Raw genomic sequence first — 24,961 nt, forward strand, 5'->3', positions numbered from 1 at the left:
TCATAATAGCGTAAACAAATGCTGAAATCATAGTCCAAAAGCAATTGGAAAATACCTAATTTTTGCAACTCCCCCATTTTGTACGGGGCATTTTCCCTTTCATAAACAATTTAGGTATTTTGTAATTAATTTAGCTCTTTCCCTTATGTAATTAATTTAGGATGTCCAGTAATAATACTGACTTGTGGTATCAGCATGCTTTACCTTAGTTAATATCAGTGTTCTTTCTTTCAGAATCCTACGTTGGATCATGAAACAGTTGAGTTTCCTCTGTATTTGACAGGTTCTCTATTTTTTTCACTACAGCTTGCACCTGAACTGCATCAATCTCTCCTCTCTACATCTGTCATATTGATGAGTCTGCTTTATTGTACCTGTTTTCACACATGTGCTTTTCTGCTTGGTGCTTTTATGCTTGTCAGTCATTTGCAGACATTTTACTGGCTAATCCTTTGGCTCCAAATACATTTTTTCCTTTAAGTGCATTCATTGCATGTCTCGTGTAATCATCAGGCTAGCTTTCTACATACATAGGCTCTCTGACAGCTTAAGAGTATACAAACATCTGTGAATGAAATCCTTTACTGTCTGTAGACGAGATATGATATGAAATAATCTTAAATAAAAATATATCCACCAACGTACTAATCAAGATTTCATTTTGATCCCTATTTGACACACACTTTGTAACCAGAGAAGATGACTACAGTTAAACACTTTCAGAGTAATGGCATTTATTCTAAAAGACCAGAAGAATAAGTTATCAAATGTTTCAGATATAGAAGACAAGAATTTATAGTATAAGAAAGTGCAAATTGTTGCAGCTATGTTAAGAAAATTTCAAATTACCACCAACCTTTAAATTTTACATTTCTCACGGCAGTTATTCATGTTTGTCTTCATGTAGTATTGTTCTAGAGCCCATAAAGAATATCAAGAAAGAAAATGAAACAATCTCAGATTTCAGGAATTAATCTGTACTTATTGTTTGTATTCTCAGTTTCAGTTTGTGAATTCCTTCCTGTCGCTATTTTATATAGCATTTTATCTTCAAGATCAAGAGAAACTGAAAGAGGTGAGACATGAACCATAAACTTTCAAAATTTTGTTGTTTCTTGTTATAACATAAATAAAAACTTATATTTACTTGTCCATATTACAGCAACTGGCTGCCCTTCTGATAGCAAGACAAGTTATTGGTAATCTTAAAGAATCAGCATTACCATATTTATTGGAGCAATTACGCCTGGCAAAACTTAGTTTTGATCTCTTTGGCGCCCTGAGCCCTTCAGAGGCTAAGAAAGATCTTTCAAAAGAACCTCAAGTAACAGCAGATGATGGGACAACTACAAATAAAACAGGAAACAGGAACATAAGTCAAGCAGAACTAGAGAGTTCACTTTTCAAGGTTTGTTAACATTTGAATGAGTTTTGTAAATACTATCAACTCCAAATTCAAAGAAGCTGAGCATTTAAAAAATACAATTTTCATTAACTCTTATCAGCGAAATGTTGAGCATGGAGAGAGAGATTGTACCAAGGGATGTGGTCCATAGAGTAGAAAAGAAATCTCACTGAAAAACTGGTAGGTGCAAATCATATGTGACACCACTACGCTGTGATGTTATATCCTCACTTTCATGCTCACGATGCAATAGAAGGAAAACAAATTAATACTGAGGCTACAGAAATAACAACTGACAGGTTATGAGTCATGAGTACATACATAGATACATATGACGCTGTTTAGAAGTTCTTTCATAGAAATGCATGTAATTACAGATGTTCTCCGGGATCTTTGAATATTTATGCAGACACTGTTTTCATAAATTGTTATTAATGTATTAACCTGTTCTTAATGCTTTAACATGGAAATGAATTCTTTAATCTGTATTGGTCAGTACTCTCACAAGGGAACAGGCTGACATTTCATGACACTACCTTAAAAAAAAGAAATGGAAGATAGCATTTTTCATGTAATTTCTGCACATGAAACTGTCTGGTATAGAGGCCTGAAATCTCATGCTGTGAGGTACAGGAGTCTCATGTTAGTTTCCACTGGTTTATGAGGTGAGCACTGAATCACCATTTAGAAGCGATCAAAAGATGATTAAATATTTGTGGGGAAATTCAACTTATATTTTATCCATAATGCTCATTCCAAATTGGAAAGAAGTATACACAAATACATACAAGACTTCCACCATGTCAACGTAAGTTCAGCCTAATATTTGTATATTTTGAGTAGCACCGCATGTATTTAATGAGATTTTGAAACCAAGGAGAGAAAAAAAAAACTGATTATGTACTAGTGATTGCAGCTGAAGAATATTGTCAGAGTGGTAGACTGGAACTCCAGTGGTCTGTCCATAATAACTTTCTCTTTTAATGTTCTGTAAAATACCCTCCACTGATAGGTAACAATGGTCATTCCAGACTGTTCTTCAGAATTATTGTGTATGAATGTGTAAGTGAAAACAAGGACTGCACAGTTCCCTATTATTTTGCTCTCCTTTGAATGAATGTGTTCTTTTAGGTCACATTACCTTTCAAAATTAGATTGAGCTACTTTGTACGCACAATATTCTTTGAAACTGACAAACCTATTAAGCACACCAGATTAAAAATTTGTTACCCCATCATCATCATAATACTGTGTACCACCACCTCTAGCCTTGATAATGACCTGAATTCAGTAAATAAGTGCGCCCACAATTTCCTTCGGGTATGCCATATCCTGCTGAAGCCACTTATTGATGCTTTATATCATGTAGATATCCCAAATTGTGGGAATGTTGAGTGCTTGATGCCTCACACAATTTGAAAAGAAGCAAAATGACAACACAGGCCATACCTCCAGGCAGACACTGTCTCGTTTCTGTCTTGTTTTTTTCAGATGAACAGCTTTATGTGCTGCTGTGAGCAATGCCCTTTTGTGGAGTACTTGGTTCCAAATCTCATTTGCATTCCGTTCGCTAGAGTGTTTGCTCAGAAACTGATTGAGATGAACCTACATTCACCAATAGCAGCAATTTCTGTGGTACCATTTTTCACCATCCATAGCACTTCAAAAAAAAAGAATAAAGATAGAAACATGGGGTGGATTTTAACTGAAGTATGTTGTTGTTGTTGTTGTTGTTGTTGTTGTTGTTGTTGTGGTCTTAAGTCCTGAGACTGGTTTGATGCAGCTCTCCATGCTACTCTATCCTGTGCAAGCTTCTTGATCTCCCAGTACTTACTGCAACCTACATCCTTCTGAATCTGCTTAGTGTATTCATCTCTTGATCTCCCTCTACGATTTTTACCCTCCACGCTTCCCTCCAATGCTAAATTGGTGATCCCTTGATGCCTCAGAACATGTCCTACGAACCAGTCCCTTCTTCTTGTCAATTTTGTGCCACAAACTCCTCTTCTCCCCAATTCTATTCAATACCTCCTCATTAGTTATGTGATCTACCCATCTACTCTTCAGCAGTCTTCTGTAGCACCACATTTCGAAAGCTTGTATTCTCTTCTTGTCCAAACTATTTATCGTCCATGTTTCACATCCATACATGGCTACACTCCATACAAATACTTTCAGAAACGACTTCCTGACACTTACATCTATACTCGATGTTAATAAATTTCTCTTCTTCAGAAACGCTTTCCTTGCCATTTCCAGTCTACATTTTATATCCTCTCTACTTCGACCATCATTAGTTATTTTGCTCCCCAAATAGCAAAACTCCTTTACTACTTTTAAGTGCCTCATTTCCTAATCTAATTCCCGCAGCATCACCCAATTTAATTCGACTACATTCCGTTATCCTCGTTTTGCTTTTGTTGATGTTCATCTTATATCCTCCTTTCAAGACACTGTCCATTCCGTTCAACTGCTCTTCCAAGTCCTTTGCTGTCTCTGACAGAATTACAATGTCATTGGCGAATCTCAAAAGTTTTTATTTCTTCTCCATGGATTTTAATACCTACTCCAAATTTTTCTTTTATTTTCTTTACTGCTTGCTCAATATACAGATTGAATAACATCAGGGAGAGGCTACAACCCTGTCTCACTCCCTTCCCAACCACTGCTTCCCTTTCATGCCCCTCGACTCTTATAACTGCCATCTGGTTTCGGTACAAATTGTAAATAGCTTTTCCCTCTCTTTATTTTACCCCTGCCACTTTTAGGATTTGAAAGAGAGTTTTCCAGTCAACATTGTCAAAAGCTTTCTCTAAGTCTACAAATGCTAGACACATAGGTTTGCCTTTCCTTAATCTATTTTCTAAGATAAGTTGTAGGGTCAGTATTGCCTCAGATGTTCCAACATTTTTACGGAATCCAAACTGATCTTCCCCGAGGTCGGCTTCTGCCAGTTTCTCCATTCGTCTGTAAAGAATTCGTGTTAGTATTTTGCAGCCGCGACTTATTAAACTGATAGTTCGGTAATTTTCACATCTGTCAACACCTGCTTTCTTTGGGATTGGAATTATTATATTCTTCTTGAAGTCTGAGGGTATTTCACCTGTCTCATACATCTTGCTCACCAGATGGTAGAGTTTTGTCAGGACTGGCTCTCCCAAGGCCGTCAGTAGTTCCAATACTCCCGGAGCCTTGTTCGACTCGGGTCTTTCAGTGCTCTGTCAAACTCTTCACGCAGTATCATATCTCCCATTTCATCTTCATCTACATCCTCTTCCATTTTCATAATATTGTCCTCAATTACATTGCCCTTGTATAGACCCTCTATATACTCCTTCCATCTTTCTGCTTTCCCTTCTTTGCTTAGAACTGGGTATCCATCTGAGCTCTTGATATTCATACAAGTGGCTATCTTATCTCCAAAGGTCTCTTTAATTTTCCTGTAGGCAGTATCTGTCTTACCCCTAGTGAGATAAGCCTCTACATCCTTACATTTGTCCTCTAGCCATCCCTGCTTAGCCATTTTGCACTTCCTGTCGATCTCATTTTTGAGACGTTTGTATTCCCTTTTGCCTGCTTAATTTACTGCATTTTTATATTTTCTCCTTTCATCAATTAAATTCAATATTTCTTCTGTTACCCAAGGATTTCTACTAGCCCTCATCTTTTTACCTACTTGATCCTCTGCTGCCTTCACTACTTCATCCCTCAGAGCTACCCATTCCTCTTCTACTGTATTTCTTGCCCCCATTCCTGTCAATTGTTCCCTTATGCTCTCCTGAAACTCTGTACAACCTGTGGTTTAGTCAGTTTATCCAGGTCCCATCTCCTTAAATTCCCACCTTTTTGCAGGTTCTTCAGTTTTAATCTACAGTTCATAACCAATAGAATGTGGTCAGAGTCCACATCTGCCCCTGGAAATGTCTTACAATTTAAAACCTGGTTCCTAAATCTATGTCTTACCAATATATAATCTATTGGATACCTTCTAGAATCTCCAGGATCCTTCCATGTATACAACCTTCTTTTATGATTCTTGAACCAAGTGTTAGCTGTGATTAAGTTATGCTCCTGGCAAAATTCTACCTGATGGCTTCCTTTTTTCATTTCTTACCCCCAATCCATATTCACCTACTATGTTTCCGTCTCTCCCTTTTCCTACTCTCGAATTCTAGTCACCCATGACTATTAAATTTTCGTCTCACTTCACTACCTGAATAATTTCTTTTATCTCATCATACATTTCATCAATTTCTTCATCATCTGCAGAGCTAGTTGGCATATAAACTTGTTCTGCTGTAGTAGGCATGGGCTTCGTGTCTATCTTGGCCACAATAATGTGTTCACTATGCTGTTTGTAGTAGCTTACCCACACTCCTATTTTTTTATTCATTATTAATCCTACTCCTGCATTACCCCTATTTGATTTTGTATTTATAACCCTGTATTCACCTGACCAAAAGTCTTGTTCCTCCTGCCACCGAACTTCACTGATTCCCGCTATATCTAACTTTAACCTATCCATTTCCCTTTTTAAATTTTATAACCTACCTGCCCGATTAAGGGATCTGACATTCCACGCTCTGATCCATAGATCGCCAGTTTTCTTTCTCCTGATAATGACGTCCTCTTGAGTAGTCCCCGTCCGGAGTTCCGAATGGGGGGGACTATTTTACCTCCGGAATATTTTACCCAAGAGGACGCCATCATCATTTAACCATACAGTAAAACTGCATGCCCTCGGGAAAAATTACGGCCGTAGTTTCCCCTTGCTTTCAGCCGTTCGCAGTACCAGCACAGCAAGGCCGTTTTGGTTATTGTTACAAGGCCAGATCAGTCAATCATTCAGATTGTTGCCCCTGCAACTACTGAAAAGGCTGCTCCCCTCTTCAGGAACCACACGTTTGTCTGGCCTCTCAGTAGATACCCCTCCATTGTGGTGTCACCTACGGTACGGCCATCTGTATCGCTGAGGCACGCAAGCCTCCTCAACAACGGCAAGGTCCATGGTTCATGGGGGGGAACTGAAGTATAGGATTACAAAATGGTTTCTCTTTTCCTTTTTTAAAAAATGGCAGTATAGGTACTTCTCTTGTATGCAAGCACATACAACCTTGGGGTACTTTTTACAATTTTTCACAATCCAGACCATAGTCAAACTTGTCCCGTACTTCTGCAAAAAATGCCTGGAATTACTACATTACTGCTGATGAGTTCATCCAAAGTTGCAGTTCACCCAAAGTTGTTGGAAGGGATCCACCTAAATTGTTTTACAAATCCCCACCAGAAAAGATCACATACTATGAGATCAGATGACCTTAGAGACCAATGGTGCATTGTGAACTTCTGTACCCTCCTTACACTGTCAAATATGCAATGGCGTACTCTCAACAAAAATCGTTCTGTACAGTTGTAACTGAATCACACCTGTTGAAACTAAGAATGTGAAATACATTTTCTTGTTGATTTATCACCATTACCCACTGAGTAATGATGAAGTGAGCAAGCTAAATGCCCCTCAGAGGCCCCTACCAGCAAACATACAAACTGGCAACTTATAACTATTTCCTAGATAAACTTTTAACATCAGTCCACCAAGATGGCATTCTTTCTCAGCTCATGTAACAAGTGCAACTGTTATTTGACCCTGTGGATCATTATTTTTTATATATGAAGGAATGTAATTAAAACTGAAGTTACTCCAGGAATATTTCATGGTTTTGCTGTCCAGCAAACCCTCTCAATTTCAGTACATAAAGTAAAATTTACCCCATATTTCTATCATCATTCAAGTAGAATGTATATTCCTGTGAAAGAGGATGACTTTCTTTGAAACATGAGTGTACAGAGAGAACTGAATGAATTCACATATTGGAATCATGGTGCTCTGCAGCTTACATGAATTTCAGAGATGACCTTTAATTCCAAGGAACATCTCTCAACTGCATTAAAAACATTATTAGATAGGTAACATGTTTGTAGGTTCCTTATCAACTTTATTTTTTTATGGTTGCTTGGTAAGTTTTATAGACAAAAGATTTGCAACTGATCAATTATTCTTGTGTATTATACCCTTCATCAGTTTCCTTGATAGTGGGCTGAACCTGAAAGGGGTGGTGGTTTCCTTAGTAAGGGATTAGACTATTAGCTTTAGTTGGTCGCAAAATAATCACAAATGTGAATGAAAAAATGTTAGGTAATATGTGCTCCCTCCACAATGGTAGCAGTTTGCAATTGGACCATTTCTGTATCAGCATGCTTCGTGAATCAAGGACAATTGCCTAATTGTTCAAAGTACATCAGATGAATTTTTTTTTATACCATCTACTCAGAGTCACATCTTGAACACCATCAAATTTCTATTTAATGAATTGTCTGTGAATTGTATGCCAAATCAAATAATAGTAGTTGTTGTAGTTGCTGTTATTGCAGTTGTACTAATAGTAGAATGGTGGTTTACATTCTATTAGTTACATGCCTAACATCATTTTAACAGACAGCAGTGGGTGCCCCAACACTTTTGACTTCATAATGCAGCAAATCTTATGACAAAAAGTGGGGTTTTGATGCAGTGGAAAGTGTCATGTTGGAGAAAATAACAGAATCCCAGGGACAAAAAGTGTGCATAAATGAAATAAGAAAGCTGAAAATATGTTCAAAAACTAAAAGGATGGTCCTGATACTCAGAGGCATGCGTTTTGTGATCGTATTATTTGTTAGCCATTTTATAACAATTTGAACTCGTTCTACGTATACAGCAGAACCAGTTAACTCACCAGCTTAATGAAAAACACTACATATGCTGCTGAGATAGACCGCCTGTTGCTGGACATACATCATTACAATAATACAGTGTTGTTGTTGTTGTTGTTGTTGTTGTTGTTGTTGTTTCCAGTGTTGTGTAGGGAATTCCTTAGTATTCTTTTCTTTTTGTCATGTTATAATAGATATTCCTGTATGTTCATAATATTTATTTAATATATATTTACTGTTTACTTTCAATGTATGTTGGTATACTGTACTGTCTTCATTTTACTCCCATCTTTCATATCTCGCCTCCCTTTGTCTTTGTCTTGTTCTCCTCCTCCTCCTCCTCCTCCTCCTCTCATGGACTGTGGACCCTGCTGTGTTCGGGTAGCTTGTGCATCTGATTCATACAGATAACCACATCCTGGGTGTGTTTCTGCAGAGACCACACTAGATACAGTTCCTGAAGAGGGATAGCAGCCTTTTCAGTTGTTGCAATAGCAGTGGTCTGGGTTATTAACTGATGCGGCATTTGAACACTAGTCACTAGGTCTTGGATATATTGGTACTGCAGTATGGGCAAAAGCAAGGGCAAACTAAAGCCATTATATTTAATTATGACATTCAGTGCAAGTGTATCAGTTAGTGATGCTGTCATCTTCTTGGGTATTTCAGAGATAAAATGATCGCGCATTCTGATCTCTGGCCACTGTAGTACTTGTAACTAGGGACATTTATAATAATAATGTTAATAGAGCAAGGTAATAGTAGTACCACATACATGGTTCAGTATTGAAACAATGAACCCTTCCATGTCAAAGTCTTTCAGTTGCAATGGGTTCTCATGTGAAAATATTTACATGCCTATCAATTACTGTTCGAAAGAAATGGTGAGATTTGCTTCACCTTATCTGATAACTGTGGTCTAAAAGTTTAATGGAGATTAGGATTTAATATCCTGTGAGAGATGTTTAATAACTTCATAATGAAGGGCATTTAATATCTGCTATTTAATTCTATTAAGTTAGCACGATGGCCAGTATTATGGTGTACCAAAGTAACTCTTGGATTTGTAACAGGTGTAATCAAATTAGACAAGAAACTTACAAAATTCCATTGTTACTTAAAACAAAAAAAATTGTCACATGTGAAACTAGTTTTCGTATTGTCTTTCGAAGGTAACACATCTCAATTATAAACCATTATTGATAACATTAAATTTATTCATAGATGTTGTCAATGGCTTTATAGATCATTGTGGATAAATTAGTGGTGGTTTGTTGGATTATTAAATTATAGAATAGTACTAGAGTGATCTGCATATGTCTAAGCATTGAGGTCTACTGAACTAACAAACAGTGTGGAACCTTATAACTTGGCAGGCTAACTGTATTGCAATTTGGACACAATTAAAACCTTATTGCAAAATTGAGTGTGAGCCACAAGCAGTATGGACTGTGGCCCTATCCATTAAAATTGTATGTACCCTTAGAGCTAATCCAGTTTAAGCAGGATGATAGTGCTGTACTTTGTCACATTGATAATGTAAGGTCCAAGTTTCAATCACACCTTTTTTTCTCTGTGTGAAATTCAGTTGTCGAGCACAAAACATTTACACATTAGCTATACTATATATGTTCATCTTGTTTGGATGTTGCCTGTTACCCAATGGAGGTAGTTGTGTTTTCTTTGGTACTACACAGAGGAAAAATTCATTTTTGCTAAACAATATTTAACCAATTCAGATTGCTAAAAATATGCTGTAGCTTCCAAAACAAGCTAACAAAATATGCATCATATGTGCTATTTGTAAAGGAGACATTTTTTGGCATTCTCTTTTTCTCTGACTTTTATTTGCTTATAAATTGGTATAGGGTTACTCCCAGATTTTAAATCCTCGTGTTCTTTCTTCAGGAGAGAAGAAAAGTAGTAGTTGGAGAAGTTGGAGTGGGAGAACTCAAATTAAGAGGGACTCACTGTGTCTTGCACAAGAAAAGGAGCAAAGATGAAGAAAATTTTGTCAGTATAGGAAGCCAAATATAGTTTATCAGGAAGTACTGTGTCAGATTCAGCTCAACGACAATAGAATGAGAAATGAATGTATGTATAGAAGAATAAAATAAAATGACAGTGGCGCGAATAAAACTAATGAAGGGTAATAAATGGAGTAAAATCATTAAATAAATTGTAAACAAACTCCATTGTATGAAGAAAGCCAAGAACAAGTAGGCTAAAAAGATTTGGTTTTGAAGGGTGGTGGGACAATGTGATATGTTCTAGAGCAAGTTCCCATATCCGAAGATTAGGGAAGGTAATGCTAATTGGAAGTATTCAAAGTGTCCATTTGCTCATACTTGCGCTTGAGGTAAGATCATTTAACAGATGTTTTAACAATAATTATTTTTATTTTTTGAAGATGAGAACTTCTGTATTTTGGCTAGCAGCATATAATGGTATATAACTTTCCATGAACATTTGCATGTTACTAGCTTTTCTGATGTTTACTTTGCAAATTTGGTCTCAGGTGCATCAGATATAGCACAATGGACAATTAGAATCTTTCCATTCCATCCTCTAACAAACCAAGCTCTTGTCATCTCTAGACATAAAGATTGCCAACCAACTTAACAGATTAAACTTATTTTCACACATGTCATGTCTTCGGACAAAGTAGTGATATGTTTTGACCATAAATGCCAGTAGATAAGTGAACAGTATGTTGCAGCCCTTTTTAAAGACACACAAGTAAGGAAAACACTTATAGTTATTTCATTTAGGATCATGCAGGAGCAGATACTGCCAATGTGTCTATGAGAATACTGGACTGTTTTTATTATAGGGCAGTTCCTAGACTCAATTTTAATTAATGCTGGCGTTCAACTGAGGCATTCAAGGCCTGCATAATACTCAATGATGAAGGGTATAGGGTGCATCAGTCATTGGAAGTAGAAACTTCACTGCTAGGGAGGAGCAACAGAGGATAGGAGATTTCTTTCTGGACAAAGGCAGTGGAATAGGTGAAGCAGATGAAAGTGTAGGAAAACTTATTATAGGTATCAGGATGTTCATGTGTTTTGAGCCAAAAGTTGAAAAGTCTCAGTTTTCTGTACAATTACCAAATTTTACTGCCTGCAACCAACATTGGCTGTTACTTTTTGGAGAGTCCATATTTCAGTTCAAGCCAAGAAAAATATTTCTGCTTGCAACAGATGTGGTGAAATTAAAAAAAAAAAAAAAAGACTTGGGCTTACATTGAGCATATCAGCAATGTACCTTTCATCACACGTGCAAGTGCAAACATAAATGCTAACCATAATAAAGAAAATTGACCACACTATATATATGACATACAGAACAGTCTTGGAATTTGTGTTTATAAGCAAAATCCTAATTTCGTATCACAAATTAGCTTACAGAAATTAGTAGGATCATTTATTCGATTTTAAATAACGGTTGTACAATTTAGGATACAGACTATATAATATTTTAATTTTTCTGTTGATATACTGCATAACTTATCATCACACCTTTTAATGTTTTGTTTCAGTATGATGGAACATTTGCAGATCATCTGGAAATGTTTATACAGTTGGGTTATGTTGTTTTATTTTCATCTGCATTCCCTATGGCTGCCTTCTGTGCTCTGCTGAACAATTTGATCGAGATCCGTAGCGATGCATTCAAATTGTGCTTTATATTTCAAAGACCATTTGGTCAGAGAGTGTCAAACATTGGTACTTGGCAGGTATGTGTTAGGTTGTATGATGCTTATGTTCAAGTAACTATGAATTAATAGCTAACAAAAAATTTTTCCACTGCAGAATGCCATGGAGGTAATGTGCTTAATTGCTGTCTTAGTCAACTGTGCCCTTATTGGACTCTCTGGTCAAGTACACAGAATGTTTCCAGAAATGTCTACAACACAGACAATTTTGCTTATAGTTGCACTTGAGGTAAGATCTTGTAACAGCTGAATTACCTATATTTATTTTCATTTTTGAGAGATGAAAACTTTGATATTTTAGTGAGCAGTATATAATAGTGTATAAATTTCCACGAACATTTAGATGTTACTATCTTGCTTTATGTTCAGAGTGCAAATTTCATCTCAGATTCATCAGACATAGTATTATGGATAGTCAGAATCTTTCATTTCCATCAGCCAAACTGCCTTCAACTCCAGACAAGGAAATCACTAACCCACTTAATAGATCCAGCTAGAAAATCAGTTCATTTTTATTCATATGTCATCTGTTGAGACAAACTATTGATATATTGTGACAACCATACATTCCAGTAGGCATGTGAACAATATACAGGGTGATTATACTTAAAGTTAAACTTTCAAAACACTGTAGAAATAACACCACTAGTCAGAATAATGTCAAATTGCAATGGAATTATATTGGAGAAGGGGAAAACATGTGGCAGAAGAAAAAAAAGTGTGAAAATTGATCAATAGATGGCGCCGTATGTGTCAAAATACTAAAATGAAAACACCTGTCATGCGCTTGACCCATTGAAATTGGTTAAACATGCCAGCTACACGGCTTTTCCTTCTTTTGCGTCTGCGACATTCGCCATGACTGTATCAATGCAGGATCATGCTCTGTTTGTAAAGCTTTATTACAAGAATGATGACTGTGCACGTGTCGCTCTGCAGAAGTTCTGGACACTGAAGGGTTTGAAAAAATGTATTGGTCCGATGACTGCCATGGGTCTGGAGAAAGTGATTCAAAAAGACGGGTTCTTTTGGTGTGCAACCTGGTAGAGGGAGGAAACGAATTGATTCGACGTTAGTGGAAACAGTGGCCAACCAATGCAGAAGGAGATGAGTAATGGTGTGCAAACATATAGTGCACGGAGAATTGCGTGAACATTGGACGTACCCATGAGCATGGTGTGTAAAATCCTATCCTTCTGAGCTATCCATTCAAAATTACCAATGTGCACGAGTTGCTTCCTGTTGACCAGCCAGCAGGACAGATCTTTGCTTTAGAATTTCTTGTTCACATGGAAGAGGACAATGATTGGCCGTGGAAGATTTTGTGGACAGATGAAGCCCTCCTCTTCCGTCTGACAGAATACGTCGATACACAGAATTGTCAAATATGGGCAACAGAAAATCCATACGCAAATCAACCAGTACCACTCCATTCTGAAAAGGTCACTGTGTAGTGCAGGTTTACAGCATCATTTATCATAGGGCCATATTTTTTTGAAGAGACAGGTGCTTCCGGTCCTGTTACCTGTACCATCACTAGTAAGCGCTATGAGTCTCTTTTGTGCGACCATGTCATTCCAGCTCTCCAACAGCATTGGGTGTGTGGATGGGATCATTTTTATGCAAGATGGCACACAACCGCACATTGACAATCCAGTTAACCAGCTACTGAAGCGCCATTTTGGAAATGCTAGAATTATCAGCCGCCATTTGCCTGCAGCCTGGCTGTCCCAATCACCTGATATTAATCCGGGTTACTTCTGGTTGTGGGGCTATCTGAAAGAGGTTGTGTTCACTTTTCTGATTGCAAACTTAGCTGCACTGAAGGTACGCATTGCGCGACACGTTCTGAACGTGACCTCGGAAACTCTTCGATCCGTTGTCAAACATGCTGTTTTTCAATTTCAACTTGTAGAAATGGTGGACAGCATATTGTACATGTTTTGTGCCAGTCACATTGAAATTAATAATTTTATTTGATTTTTATTGGTGCTGTTTATGTAGTTTTTGACCTCAAGACAATTAAAAACTAATGTGAGTGATGCTTTTTATATGGCTTTTGGCCTCAGGACAATTAAAAACTGAGGTGAGTGATGCTTTTTATGCAGGTTTTGGCCTCAAGATATTAAAACCCAATTTTTCCCACCCAAAGTGATGTGACTTTGCCTTGGTGGATGTAACCAACAGTATCACACCTGTGCACCCATGCAAACTGAGTAGTACAGTTTGTTTAACCTCAAACGTACACCTTAGGCATTGTTGTATGATTCATTTGTCATTTGCAGTTGACTGCTATTAAATTATGATGCTTACAGCACCATCTATTGCTACGTTTTGTAACTATTTATTATTTAGTCTGCCGTACATTTTTCCACATTCTCCGATAATATTCCATTGTAATTTGATGTCATTGTGACCAGTGCTGTTATTTCTATGGTGGTTTGAAAGTTTAACTGTAATTCTAATCACCCTGTCTTGCAACCATTTTTAAAGAAATAATAAATAATGAAAAGCCCTGTGGTTATTTTATGCAGGAAAATACAAGACCACATACTGCCAATGTGTCTGTGACAATCTTACAGAGTATTTTTGGTTATAGGATATTTCCTAGGTTTAGTTTGAGTTAATGCACAGCTCTGTAAACAGATGTTGTTGACACACCACTCTAGAGTGCTGCACTGTGTGAAAATTTTCTGGGACTTCTTTCTAAGGCTGCACCTAACTCGTCTTTATTTATTCCCATTTAAAATGTGTGAACAACATTCCTGAACATCACATACTGGTATGCACAAATTTTGAGAACACTTCAAATTCAGTTTCAACAAAATCTGAACTAACAGGTCTCGAGTAAGAAGGCATACATTCAACACACATTAGTCTACTGCAGCATATGTTCATCAATGCTACAGCTTTGTTTAGGTTTCATCTGGATAGTGAGAAATTCATAATTGAAGGGGGAGTCAGGGAATAGAATTATGTATTGGATCATAAGTTGAGATTTGTTGTGTTACATCTTGGTGTTCCTAACATTTCAGCAACACTGACGATGCTCTAGAAGTGCTTTCTTAGTGATGTTTCCTAATTGGAATCTCATAGAAACTCTTATGACTGGTAAAGTATCCAAATTATCATAGAATCTTTTGCTGTCCTACAGGATTCAACAGATTTGTAATGAATCGTATATATTTATCAAAAAAGTCAGTTGTTTAACATATGTATTCTGTTTTGTGTAAGAGAAAGTTAGTTCCTACTCAATCTGTTTGTTCAACAATTCATGGCACAGTTGTAAACTGCCTTGGGCATACAGTCAGTACTTCACATACTTGATCATTCCATTAGAAAAAGTAATACCAGTACAATTTCTTTAGGGAAGGATCGATTTTGCCATCTAATTATTATGCAGAATTGAGCTGCTTATCAGTAAATACTTACTCATCATCATATGACACCACTGCAAACCTTTCTGCTTGAGGTGAGCAGAGAAAAGCAGCTTTCCAAGTAGCACGTCATGGGTTCAGTGAACTCAAGGAATACCCATTTATCTATCATACTCCTGAGAGAGGGAGGGGGGGGGGGGGGGGAGTGAAAAAAAATCAAAAACATGGAGGACATTGTGAAGGAAAGGAGGTAACTGAGTTTGAACAAAACAGTGTGGAAATCAGATCTTCATTTTGAAACAACAAACCTACTTTACCCTGACTCATCTACTTCTGAATATCCTTTTAACCTATCTCTGACTTATGTATTTAAAATGTGGATTTGCCCTTCCTGTAAATGATTTCTCGGTGAATTTTAGGTTCATTCATACCATATTTTACGGACTATTAGCCACTACAGATAAGATGCAGCTTAATTTTTAAGAATTTTTTGAAATAAGATTTTTACCATTTTTATCATTAGATTTTAAAGCTAGACTTTAAATAAATTCTTAGTTTGCAAAACTGAACTGACCTTTAAAATCCTTGAAAATTGTGATCTGAACTTTCTTCTTCTTCTTCTTCTTCTTCTTCTACTACTTTTTCTTCCTTCTCTTTGTTGTTATTGTTGTCCTCTTCTTTTACTAAATTCTGACTTTAATGTATTCTGTCATGCAAGTGTTTGCTTCACTGCCATCGAGGGTGTTACTTGTGCCACACTTTTTGAAAGATTTAACTATAATGTCTTCAGTCACTCTGGACCACAACTGTTGTATCCACTGACACTTGTTTGATTGTCGGTTGTTTTAAAACTCCCTTCAGCAGGAATTCACATTGGTTCCATCCATCATCCATAGTTCATTAGTTCACTGGCACCGTAGACTGCAATTATGCTCACAGGCTAGAAAGTGTTCTGAGTTTGTAATGGTGGGGTGAGAGGGAGACAGTCCTAACAGGCTTGTGAATCCCTGGAACTCATATTTGTCACATCGGTGCACTGCTGCTACCAATTGAATCCCAATGTTGCCTGATAGAGATAGCCTTCCTACAGCATCAAAAATATGGCCATTTTTGAGACTGGCAGGAATTTTATATCCACTGCTGGACATTCTGGACATTTTTATATTAATTTCAAGTACAAGGTGCACATGACTTTTGGAGCCAATTTTTCAAAGAAAGAAATGTGTCTTATAGTCCATAAAATACGGTAAGTAGTGCACCCATATACTCAGATTTCCAATAATTTCTGGCTTTTTATTTTAACAAATGTAGAAACAATAGCCAGCCCATTATTTTCAGGTTGCTGCTTCATTCTATTCACAGTGTGTGATACATGTTGTAACTGCTTTTTACAGCACATCATGTTAATACTGCGATTCCTAATAAGCTGTGCTATCCCTGATGTCCCTGAATGGGTTGCTACAGAGATGGCAAAAGTTGAATTTGCTCGTAGAGAGGCTTGTCGTCGACTGTCTTCCACAACAGCCTCCACTCCAGCACGAGATTCAGCAGTCAGTGCACCGAGCACTGTCATTGGCCGGTAAAATACGTTTCTTTAATACTTTTACTAAATTCTGACATTTATGTATTCTGTCATGCAAGTGTTTGCTTTTCAGTTTTGTAGTTTCCCCAGCAAATGATGAAAACAAGGAAGTGGATCAGGAAGGAACTGTTGAGGAGACTGAAGCTGCAGAAACTGGGCATCAGTTTACCGAGAATGCTGCAAAAGCTGTTCCAGATGGAAGTGCTTCTTCTGCAGGAACACCTGATAGTTTACCATCCCCTACTTTGCCCAAAAGTACAAACAAGAGGGTATCACCTCATGAGTGGTTATCCCCTGAAGGGGAATCACTCGGGTATCACCTTACCATAGGGCCTCACGGAGTGGACTGGGTTCGACATCTTGGTCTTGAAGGAAGTAGAAAATCCTGTGATTCAGAGACTGTAGCAGGTGGATCAGGTGAAAATCTAGCAACTCACCGGAGCACTGACTGCATAGTGACACCTAAAGAACTTACTGCATCCTCTGATTCCGATCTTCTACGTTCTGCCCCTCCTTGGGCATCCACTCATCCTCGCCCCAAATTCCGCTTTTCCCCAGAAAAGTCTGAACAGAAGGAAATGTCTTTATCAGATAGTAGCCGCACTGTGTCAAGTCAGGAGGGAGATGAGACTGTGGTAAAACCTGAAGAAGCAGCAGCTGCGAAGAAAACTAGAGTGAAACAGAGTCTGATGAAAAGGGCTCGTAGTGTAGCAATCTTCTCTCTCAAGCTCAAGGAAAGACGAGCTGCTAGAGAAGCGAAGGAAGCAGAAATGAGAGCAAAGGAGAAGTGGACACCACCTGCCACAGTTGGTGGAGAACTGTCTTGTATTCCCATAGAAAAACTCATCTCAGTGGATGATGTTGCTGTCGATCTCCAAAGACGCAAAAATCAGAATTCTGGAAATATGTAGCGCCTACTTCCATCATCTTCATTGTTTGTATGGTACTTATGTCATCAGTTTTAATTTAGTCTCTCCTGTTGAGTACTTCCTATAGATGAAACTTACTGTAACTTAATGTATGTAGTCTTTACTGCTCTATAAACTTGTCTATATTTCAGTTGGTATGATCGTACAGTCCATACATACAGATAGAATGGTGTCTGTGTTGTATCTACCCCATATGCTGTACAATAATCTTTCAGTGTGCTTCACATTGTTGTATATTTAAAAGAAAAGAAAAGTGTTACAAAATATTAGTTAAATTATGTGAACAATAGAAAATGCTTTTATGTCTCAAATGTAATGAGTTATTTATTTGTCTGACCGAAGAGACACAAAGTAAAATATATTCCAGAACAGATTTTCAGTAAAACTGTCAAATAGCTCCATTGAGCTGTAATAGTATGTGAATTGTTTTCATTTTTCCATGTGTGGGTAGAGGTAAAAGTATCATCAGTGTGTAGCCTGCCATTGTCAAAGTGCTGTGTATGTGAGCGAGAAGCAGTGTAAAGCACAAGAGTATTAGATACTGTATTATGTTTTGTGCTGTATGGTTTTTCCTCATTTCTTGCTATTAGGTAATAGTTTCATGAAATAGTTGACGTTTACCGTTCATTGCCAAGTGCCTACTGCAGTATGGAATTTAGTTTGTTGAGGTGAAGTATAAATGTATAAATACTCAAGTGTACTTAGATTCATTACACATACACTTATTCATACTTTCCATTATCAATGTGAAATGTGCAAGTTATTTATATACAGTGACTCCTAAATTAAGCATGATATAATTTTGTTTATAATTGCAAATCGTGTTTCTAAAATTTTAAAATTTTTTTACTGTGAAAAATGTCTCGTTAATAACTGCATTGAATAAAGAAGACTTTTAAAATAATGATCCTAAAAGCTATTTTCTTACATGAGCGAAAGTACTTTTGTAATACACAAAGGTTTTGTTGAAAATGCTATAAATGTTTTTCCTTTTCATAAGTACAATTCATATTTATTTTATATTTAAGATTCTGTGAAATTGCAAATATTTTTATGAATAATCATCTCATCATTGAAACCATCCAGCACATAATTCCTGCATATATATTTAACTACAGTAAAGCAAAAAATATTTTGATCATAACATAAGGTCTTAGTAACCCTTTTAGACATATCCGACATGAGCAAACGATTTAGAATAACAAAGTGGTGTAATTTAAGATGCACACATTCAACAATTGAATGCAGTGATCAAAGTATGAGTCTGCTGCAGTGTTCACATTTTGTTGTAATATGTTATATTTTGGAAATGCAGAATAAAGATTTTAGTAAACTTGTTTGCATATTGCACGTTATTGGTGTTATTTAACAGGATCAGCCCTTCATAAGTTAGTATATTATCAATAAAGACTAAATAAATGGATCGCTTCATTCACCATGCATCACTATCTAAATTTTTATCACTCTACATAGTAGTCATAGTATGGTATATTGGGACACTGAGTGCATTAAAAAGTTGGTTTTTTACATTGAAGTTTAAGTAAAATACATTGTGGGCAGAAATGTAGGAGAGGTGTGATTGCATGATGAGAAACAAACAAGACATAGCAACTATGTTGTTATGTATTCAGTTCAACATACAGCATTTCACAATACCAACCATATTAAAGATTATGCTTTATCGCAGGCATATATTTTACAATGTTTAGAAGTCCATATCCTAAGTGGGAGTCAGTGTTGCAGGAACACACAATATACTGATGAACTACCATAACTTTAGACACCATAAGATGAGCAACATAACAAGTGAAGTGTACCAAAATTATCAAAATTTCTTCTTTTAGCTTTTAGAATGTTTTTTGAGCTAACTGTTAATAATATATGTCGAAACACCTTTACTTATTTTCCAGTTATCTTTGAAAACTATCTAGAAACCTCTGAATACAGAATAAGCCCAATTACTCATGGTAATAAAACTTCCCAGATTAACACAGTTAATAACTGAAGGTGCTTCTGAAAATATAAGCAAAATGCAGTACAATAACAAGAAGAGAAATTTATAGAAAGAACATTTAAACATGGCATGATAACATGAAGAGAAATTTCCAGAATGAATGTTTCACTTTCCTCCAGAGTTTGTACTATTTTGAAACTTCCTTGTAGGTTTTAACCATGTGCCAAATCAAGACTTGAATGCAGAACCTTGTTTGCCTGCATCATAGTCCATAATTCAGCCCAGAAAGTTACCAAACAGTGCTCATACTTGTTCATAGTGAAATATTCATTCTCAAAATAACTTCTTAGGTAGCAGAAAAGTTTCTTTGCCATATCCTTTCTCCTAGGACTATTAGTCCAGCAAGTTATACAGGACTTCCCTAAAGTTTGGGAACTAGGAGATGATATAAAACTGTGAGCTTGGTTTGTGAGTCATGCCTGGATAGCTCAGTCAGTAAGAGCATTGCCTGCAAAAGGCAAGGTTCCGAGTTTGAGCTCCAGTCTGGCACACAGTTTTAATCTGTTAGGAACCTTCAAGAACAGAAATGTCAGTTATTTTTCAGTTTTTAGAATAAAAATTAACAAAGTTTCAAGTCTGAGGGTTAATTCTTCAAAAATTTTCTTTTGATTCATTGCTATTCTCTTCAAGGATTTTTTTATTTTATTTCCTTGGTATTTTGGAGCTCACGGTGGTTGCATGTATTCTGCATCCTGCAGTAATCCACTGTATGTCACTTATAATTTGTAAATTCCTCTTAAATAATGTTCAGAAGCTCAGTGTGTCAGTTTGGTACTAGTACTTTAAAAATTGTTGAACTAACCCAAATGAAAATAAATACATTTCACATACTAAACTAGTGCTGTAAGTCTGTACTATGTTACGTAGATAACAATGAAGGAGAGGGGAGACAGGAAGTTACTGGGTACTAATGCCGTTGATTAATTTACAAGTAATGCATCAAGAACTTCACCTTGTATAAAACTAAACACCTGCATGCAACAGAGAGTTAAAGAAACCTTGACTTCCCATCATTTTCTATCATAAAAATAATTGGAATTCCAGAAGATGTTATAAATGAGTTATTGCATCTCACTGGGGAGTGTTGCAGGAGTCATCTGATAATTCATCCTTTTTTTGTATGCAGCCTGATAACACTAAATAACATGTAACTTTTGTAAACTGACCCTTTTTCCCCAAATTTTACTCCTTACAACTCATTCCAACATGTACTGCACCCTCTCCATTTCACTCTGCCTCCCACTACCCTGCTCCTCCATCCCCAACATCAATTCCGTCTCTCTCTCTCTCTCTCTCTCTCTCTCTCTCTCTCTCTCACTCCTCACACTCTCTCTCTGCCATCTCCCTCCCCTCAATCTCTCTCCCTATTTCATTTCTTTCTTTTACTTCCTGATTATATTGCCTCCTTTTCATACCTCTTAGACACAAACTGCATGTTTTAGTAATGGACTTTAACATCAAAATGTTATCAACTTCCACATACTGAAAATTATTAATGGAATTGAAATCTTTGTTGTGGCTCTGCGGAAGTTTCACCTGTTTCAGAATGATTGTTATGTAAGTACATAAGTTTTCCCTTCCATTCCATTGTTGGCTGTGGTCAGTAATACATATCCACTATTGCAGTAGTAAATAAAGCTTCCAGTAGCAGTTTCTTTGTAATGGAGATAATTTAGCTTTCACCGTGCTTTAATGTACAACAGTAGAGCTTCCTCACATTTCGCTGAAAGAGGTAGTGTTAGTTGTATGAACTGCACAGTCTCTGTAATTTTTATTTATTTTATTTGTTTATGCTTCTTATTGTGTATCCTCTCTGCAACTAAATTACATTTACTACTGCCTCATAAGTAAGTGTGAGAGCCGTGCAAATTACAGGCTGCTGGTCGAACCCAAATTGGGTACAAAGACCGTTTGTGGAATAGTTTTGTGCAGCTAAAATGGACATATTTAACATAAGTCACACTATCAAATAAGAATAATCCTTTAAGTAAATTAGTTGAGAATTTTCTTTTTGTATACATTAGTATAATGATGTCCCAAAGTAATCATAACACTGTTTTCTTCCTTTTCCATATCCTTTCTCAGTGCCTCAGATACAGTTTTTAGAGTGACACCTTTTTGTTACTTGGCTTTCAGGCAAAATTTGTGTTTCATATGTTGTACTTGACCATTTGATATGTAGCAGAGAAATTAAATCTACAGGTGGGACTGAAATTACAATGTAATGCTGTAGGTAAAAAATTGCCTTGGCAACTATGTACTTAAAAAAAGGACAATTATTTATCCCTTTGAATATTAACAATGTAGAAAGTGAATGTTAGAGGTAATTGTAAGCTAAAGGCATTCTTCATCACATGGATTGATTTATGACAACTTATTATCATTTATCTCCCTGTTACAAGCAACAGAAACCTTTATTTACTTCCTAAATCAGTTTACTTTTAAGTAAATAATGCTCTCTGTTTTATTACAATTCATTTTCTCATATTTATGAATTTTCAGGTAATGGTTGTGTGTGAACATGACATTTCAATGTGGTATTTTATTTGTTCCTTATTACAGTGGCCTTGGGCATCAGTAAAAGAAGACCTAGTGATCAAGAAAATGGAATCATCTTTGTTACCAAAACTTTAAATAAATTGTAAGCAAGGGTTTTTAACAAAGAGCCAAATATGTCCAGTAAGCGCATAGTCCTGATTTTCTAATGGGAACTGCTAAGGAGTAAGCGGGACATTTTGGTCTGTCATATCATTTGAGATAACACAGGATAACTCAAGTTCATTATTATGTTCTTCCACAGAATTAAAATTTTCAGTTGTCTTAAAGTGTCCTATTCTTGCTTCTTCAATTTTTTACTTTATATGATGAATTATTTATCATATGCCCAGGATTCTGAAACAAGTATCATAAAACGATGTCTCTGTATCTAGGTAGTAAAACATTATAAGGACTGCCTATTCAAATTTAAAATACATATCAACTGCAAAATACCCTTAAAAGTAAGGGACCTATTGTGAAAACCATTTGCAGGAGCTTAGTTCAGAAGATAAATATTCTCATTTCACTTATTTTTGGCATTTTGTACTCTGTATTGTTGTTTTGAGAAGGCTTCTCCTTTGATTTCTTAATATTAATTAAAACTTCACAGCCATGTGTCAGTCATTGCAGTGTATTTTTTTTTCCGTTCTTGGATGTATTTGGTCCTTCACTTTTTTAGTGTGAATGGCTGCAAGATAATTTTGCAAATTCATAAAATGCAATCAGAATGTCAACAAATATTATATTGGTGTGTGTCATTTGTAATAATACAATTCTGCCTGTTATTCTTCTTGCAGAATTTAAAACACATTTATATATGTTGTGCAGGGATTGTGGCTTGTTTAATAGATTAAACCAGAGTTAATTGGGTCTACACCAAAGACACACTTCAAAACTCATATAAGTTTGTTCAAAATTTATTCCTGCTGAACATCAATATTTATTGGAAAAAACGTACACACACACACATTCAACAAATCATGCATCTGTAAAATATACACATATAAAAAAGTAAACAGTAACTTACATTAAGACTTATCAGAGAGATCTTTTCTCCAGTATCTAATTGCCTTTATTCACACCAATATTTTCTCTTCAGTACTCTGCATAAGATGTCTGTGTTTTGATACAAGATTTCTGAAACTGTTAGATATGTTTCAATTTTAGTACACTTACCATATTTTCTGTAAACAGTAAATGAGTGAGAAATGGATCGGCTGGGTAGCCACAAAGCTGTTAGTGTGTGTCTGTACTGTCACATGCAGCCAGGTCTTGAAATAAATACCTGCACACAGTGTCTAAATTGGTTTTAGTACCTGTTTGAAAGAGCACTTACTAGTAATTCATCACAGAATGTCATGGAAATTGTAAGCATTGGAATACTTTTTTATTAAAAATTCTAAGTATCATGATGCTATGACTCTTGAAACTGCTGTACCTTTTCCAATATAAGTAAAATATTTTGATATGTTAGGCTGTGTTATTTTAAGTGTTTGGAGGTTCAGTGTCACAATTTCACTGCTAGGAGCTTTCACAGGAATGATTACTCTTCAGATTGTTGAACAGTCATATAATAATGTGATGATAAAATCCTAACACTCAAATCAAAAAGCTTTGTTCTGAATAGCCGTGGTAGATGTTTGACATTCTCATCTTTAAATGAAGAGGGCATAAAACACATCTTGTTTGAGTGTGTAAGATGATCAATGGAAAGTCAGTGAATTTGTAAGACTGTGTGTAAGTTTGACTTGTTAACTACGTGCTTACCTAATGGCAAGTGCATCATGTGCAAGCCTCTTCATCTCTGCATAACTACTACAACCTACATTCATTTGATTTACTCAATTTAGCTGAATTGGCTGTCCCCATTCTCTCTCTCTCTCTCTCTCTCTTTCTTTTTCTCTCCGTTGCCAAATTAATGATTCCTTATGGTTCAGAATGTGTCTTATCAACTGACCCCTTATTATGGTCAAGTTGTGCCATTCTTTTCTTCCCAGTTCAGTTCAGGACCTCCTCATTTCGTTACATTATCTAACTGTGTGTGTGTGAAATATATAAAATGTAACAACAGAGAGAGAGAATGTTTGGGGGAGGGAGAGGGAGAGAGAGAGAGAGAGAGAGAGATCTGTTTGGAAGTATTAAAAACAACAGTTGTAAATGACCTGAAAGGCTATGTAAACTTGACTTGCAATGTCCTGATAAAAATTTTAAAAAAGTAGTGTCTTTAAGCACGAGTTTTCTAAATATCCCAGCAGCAGAGTTGATATGCTGAGTGTTTGAAGACAAAAAAGGCCACAACCTGACTTGCAAAAGCGTTTTTATTACTACTGCTTCCACATTTACAAAGCAGAATATTTTAATCTAACTGTATAAACAGAAAACATGGTTAACGTCCCTTAACCTTCATAATTTGTAAATCTAGAATACATCAAATTGAAAGGAGAAATTCACGTACATTTTCTCTGAACTAAATGCAACCTTCTTTAAAATTGAAGTGCATTTTGCTCATAGCCATCCCAGTTTGTTATGTACGTTAGAAATACAAACAAGAGGTCATGCTGTGTTCACTATTTCCAGACTGATCATAAATAACTTTTGTTGTCCTTCAGACAAATTTATTATCAAATTAACCTTTTGGAAAACAT

At 36.3% G+C, this 24,961-nt stretch overlaps 1 protein-coding gene across 1 annotated transcript in view; it reads left to right on the top strand.

Moving 5' to 3' along the window:
• Positions 1-19,060, top strand: part of LOC126263661 (anoctamin-8) — a 179,159-nt gene extending 160,099 nt beyond the window's left edge. Inside the window, exons 11-16 of the mRNA XM_049960770.1 lie at positions 1,001-1,075; positions 1,163-1,408; positions 11,700-11,897; positions 11,974-12,105; positions 16,648-16,832; positions 16,909-19,060. Of these exons, the coding sequence (XP_049816727.1) occupies positions 1,001-1,075; positions 1,163-1,408; positions 11,700-11,897; positions 11,974-12,105; positions 16,648-16,832; positions 16,909-17,746 (1,674 nt within the window). The 3' untranslated portion in view covers positions 17,747-19,060. The remainder of the gene's footprint in view (positions 1-1,000; positions 1,076-1,162; positions 1,409-11,699; positions 11,898-11,973; positions 12,106-16,647; positions 16,833-16,908) is intronic.
• Positions 19,061-24,961: the final 5,901 nt, after the last annotated feature.

The sequence above is a fragment of the Schistocerca nitens genome, chromosome 6, assembly GCF_023898315.1.
Source record: "Schistocerca nitens isolate TAMUIC-IGC-003100 chromosome 6, iqSchNite1.1, whole genome shotgun sequence".
NCBI lineage: Eukaryota > Metazoa > Arthropoda > Insecta > Orthoptera > Acrididae > Schistocerca > Schistocerca nitens.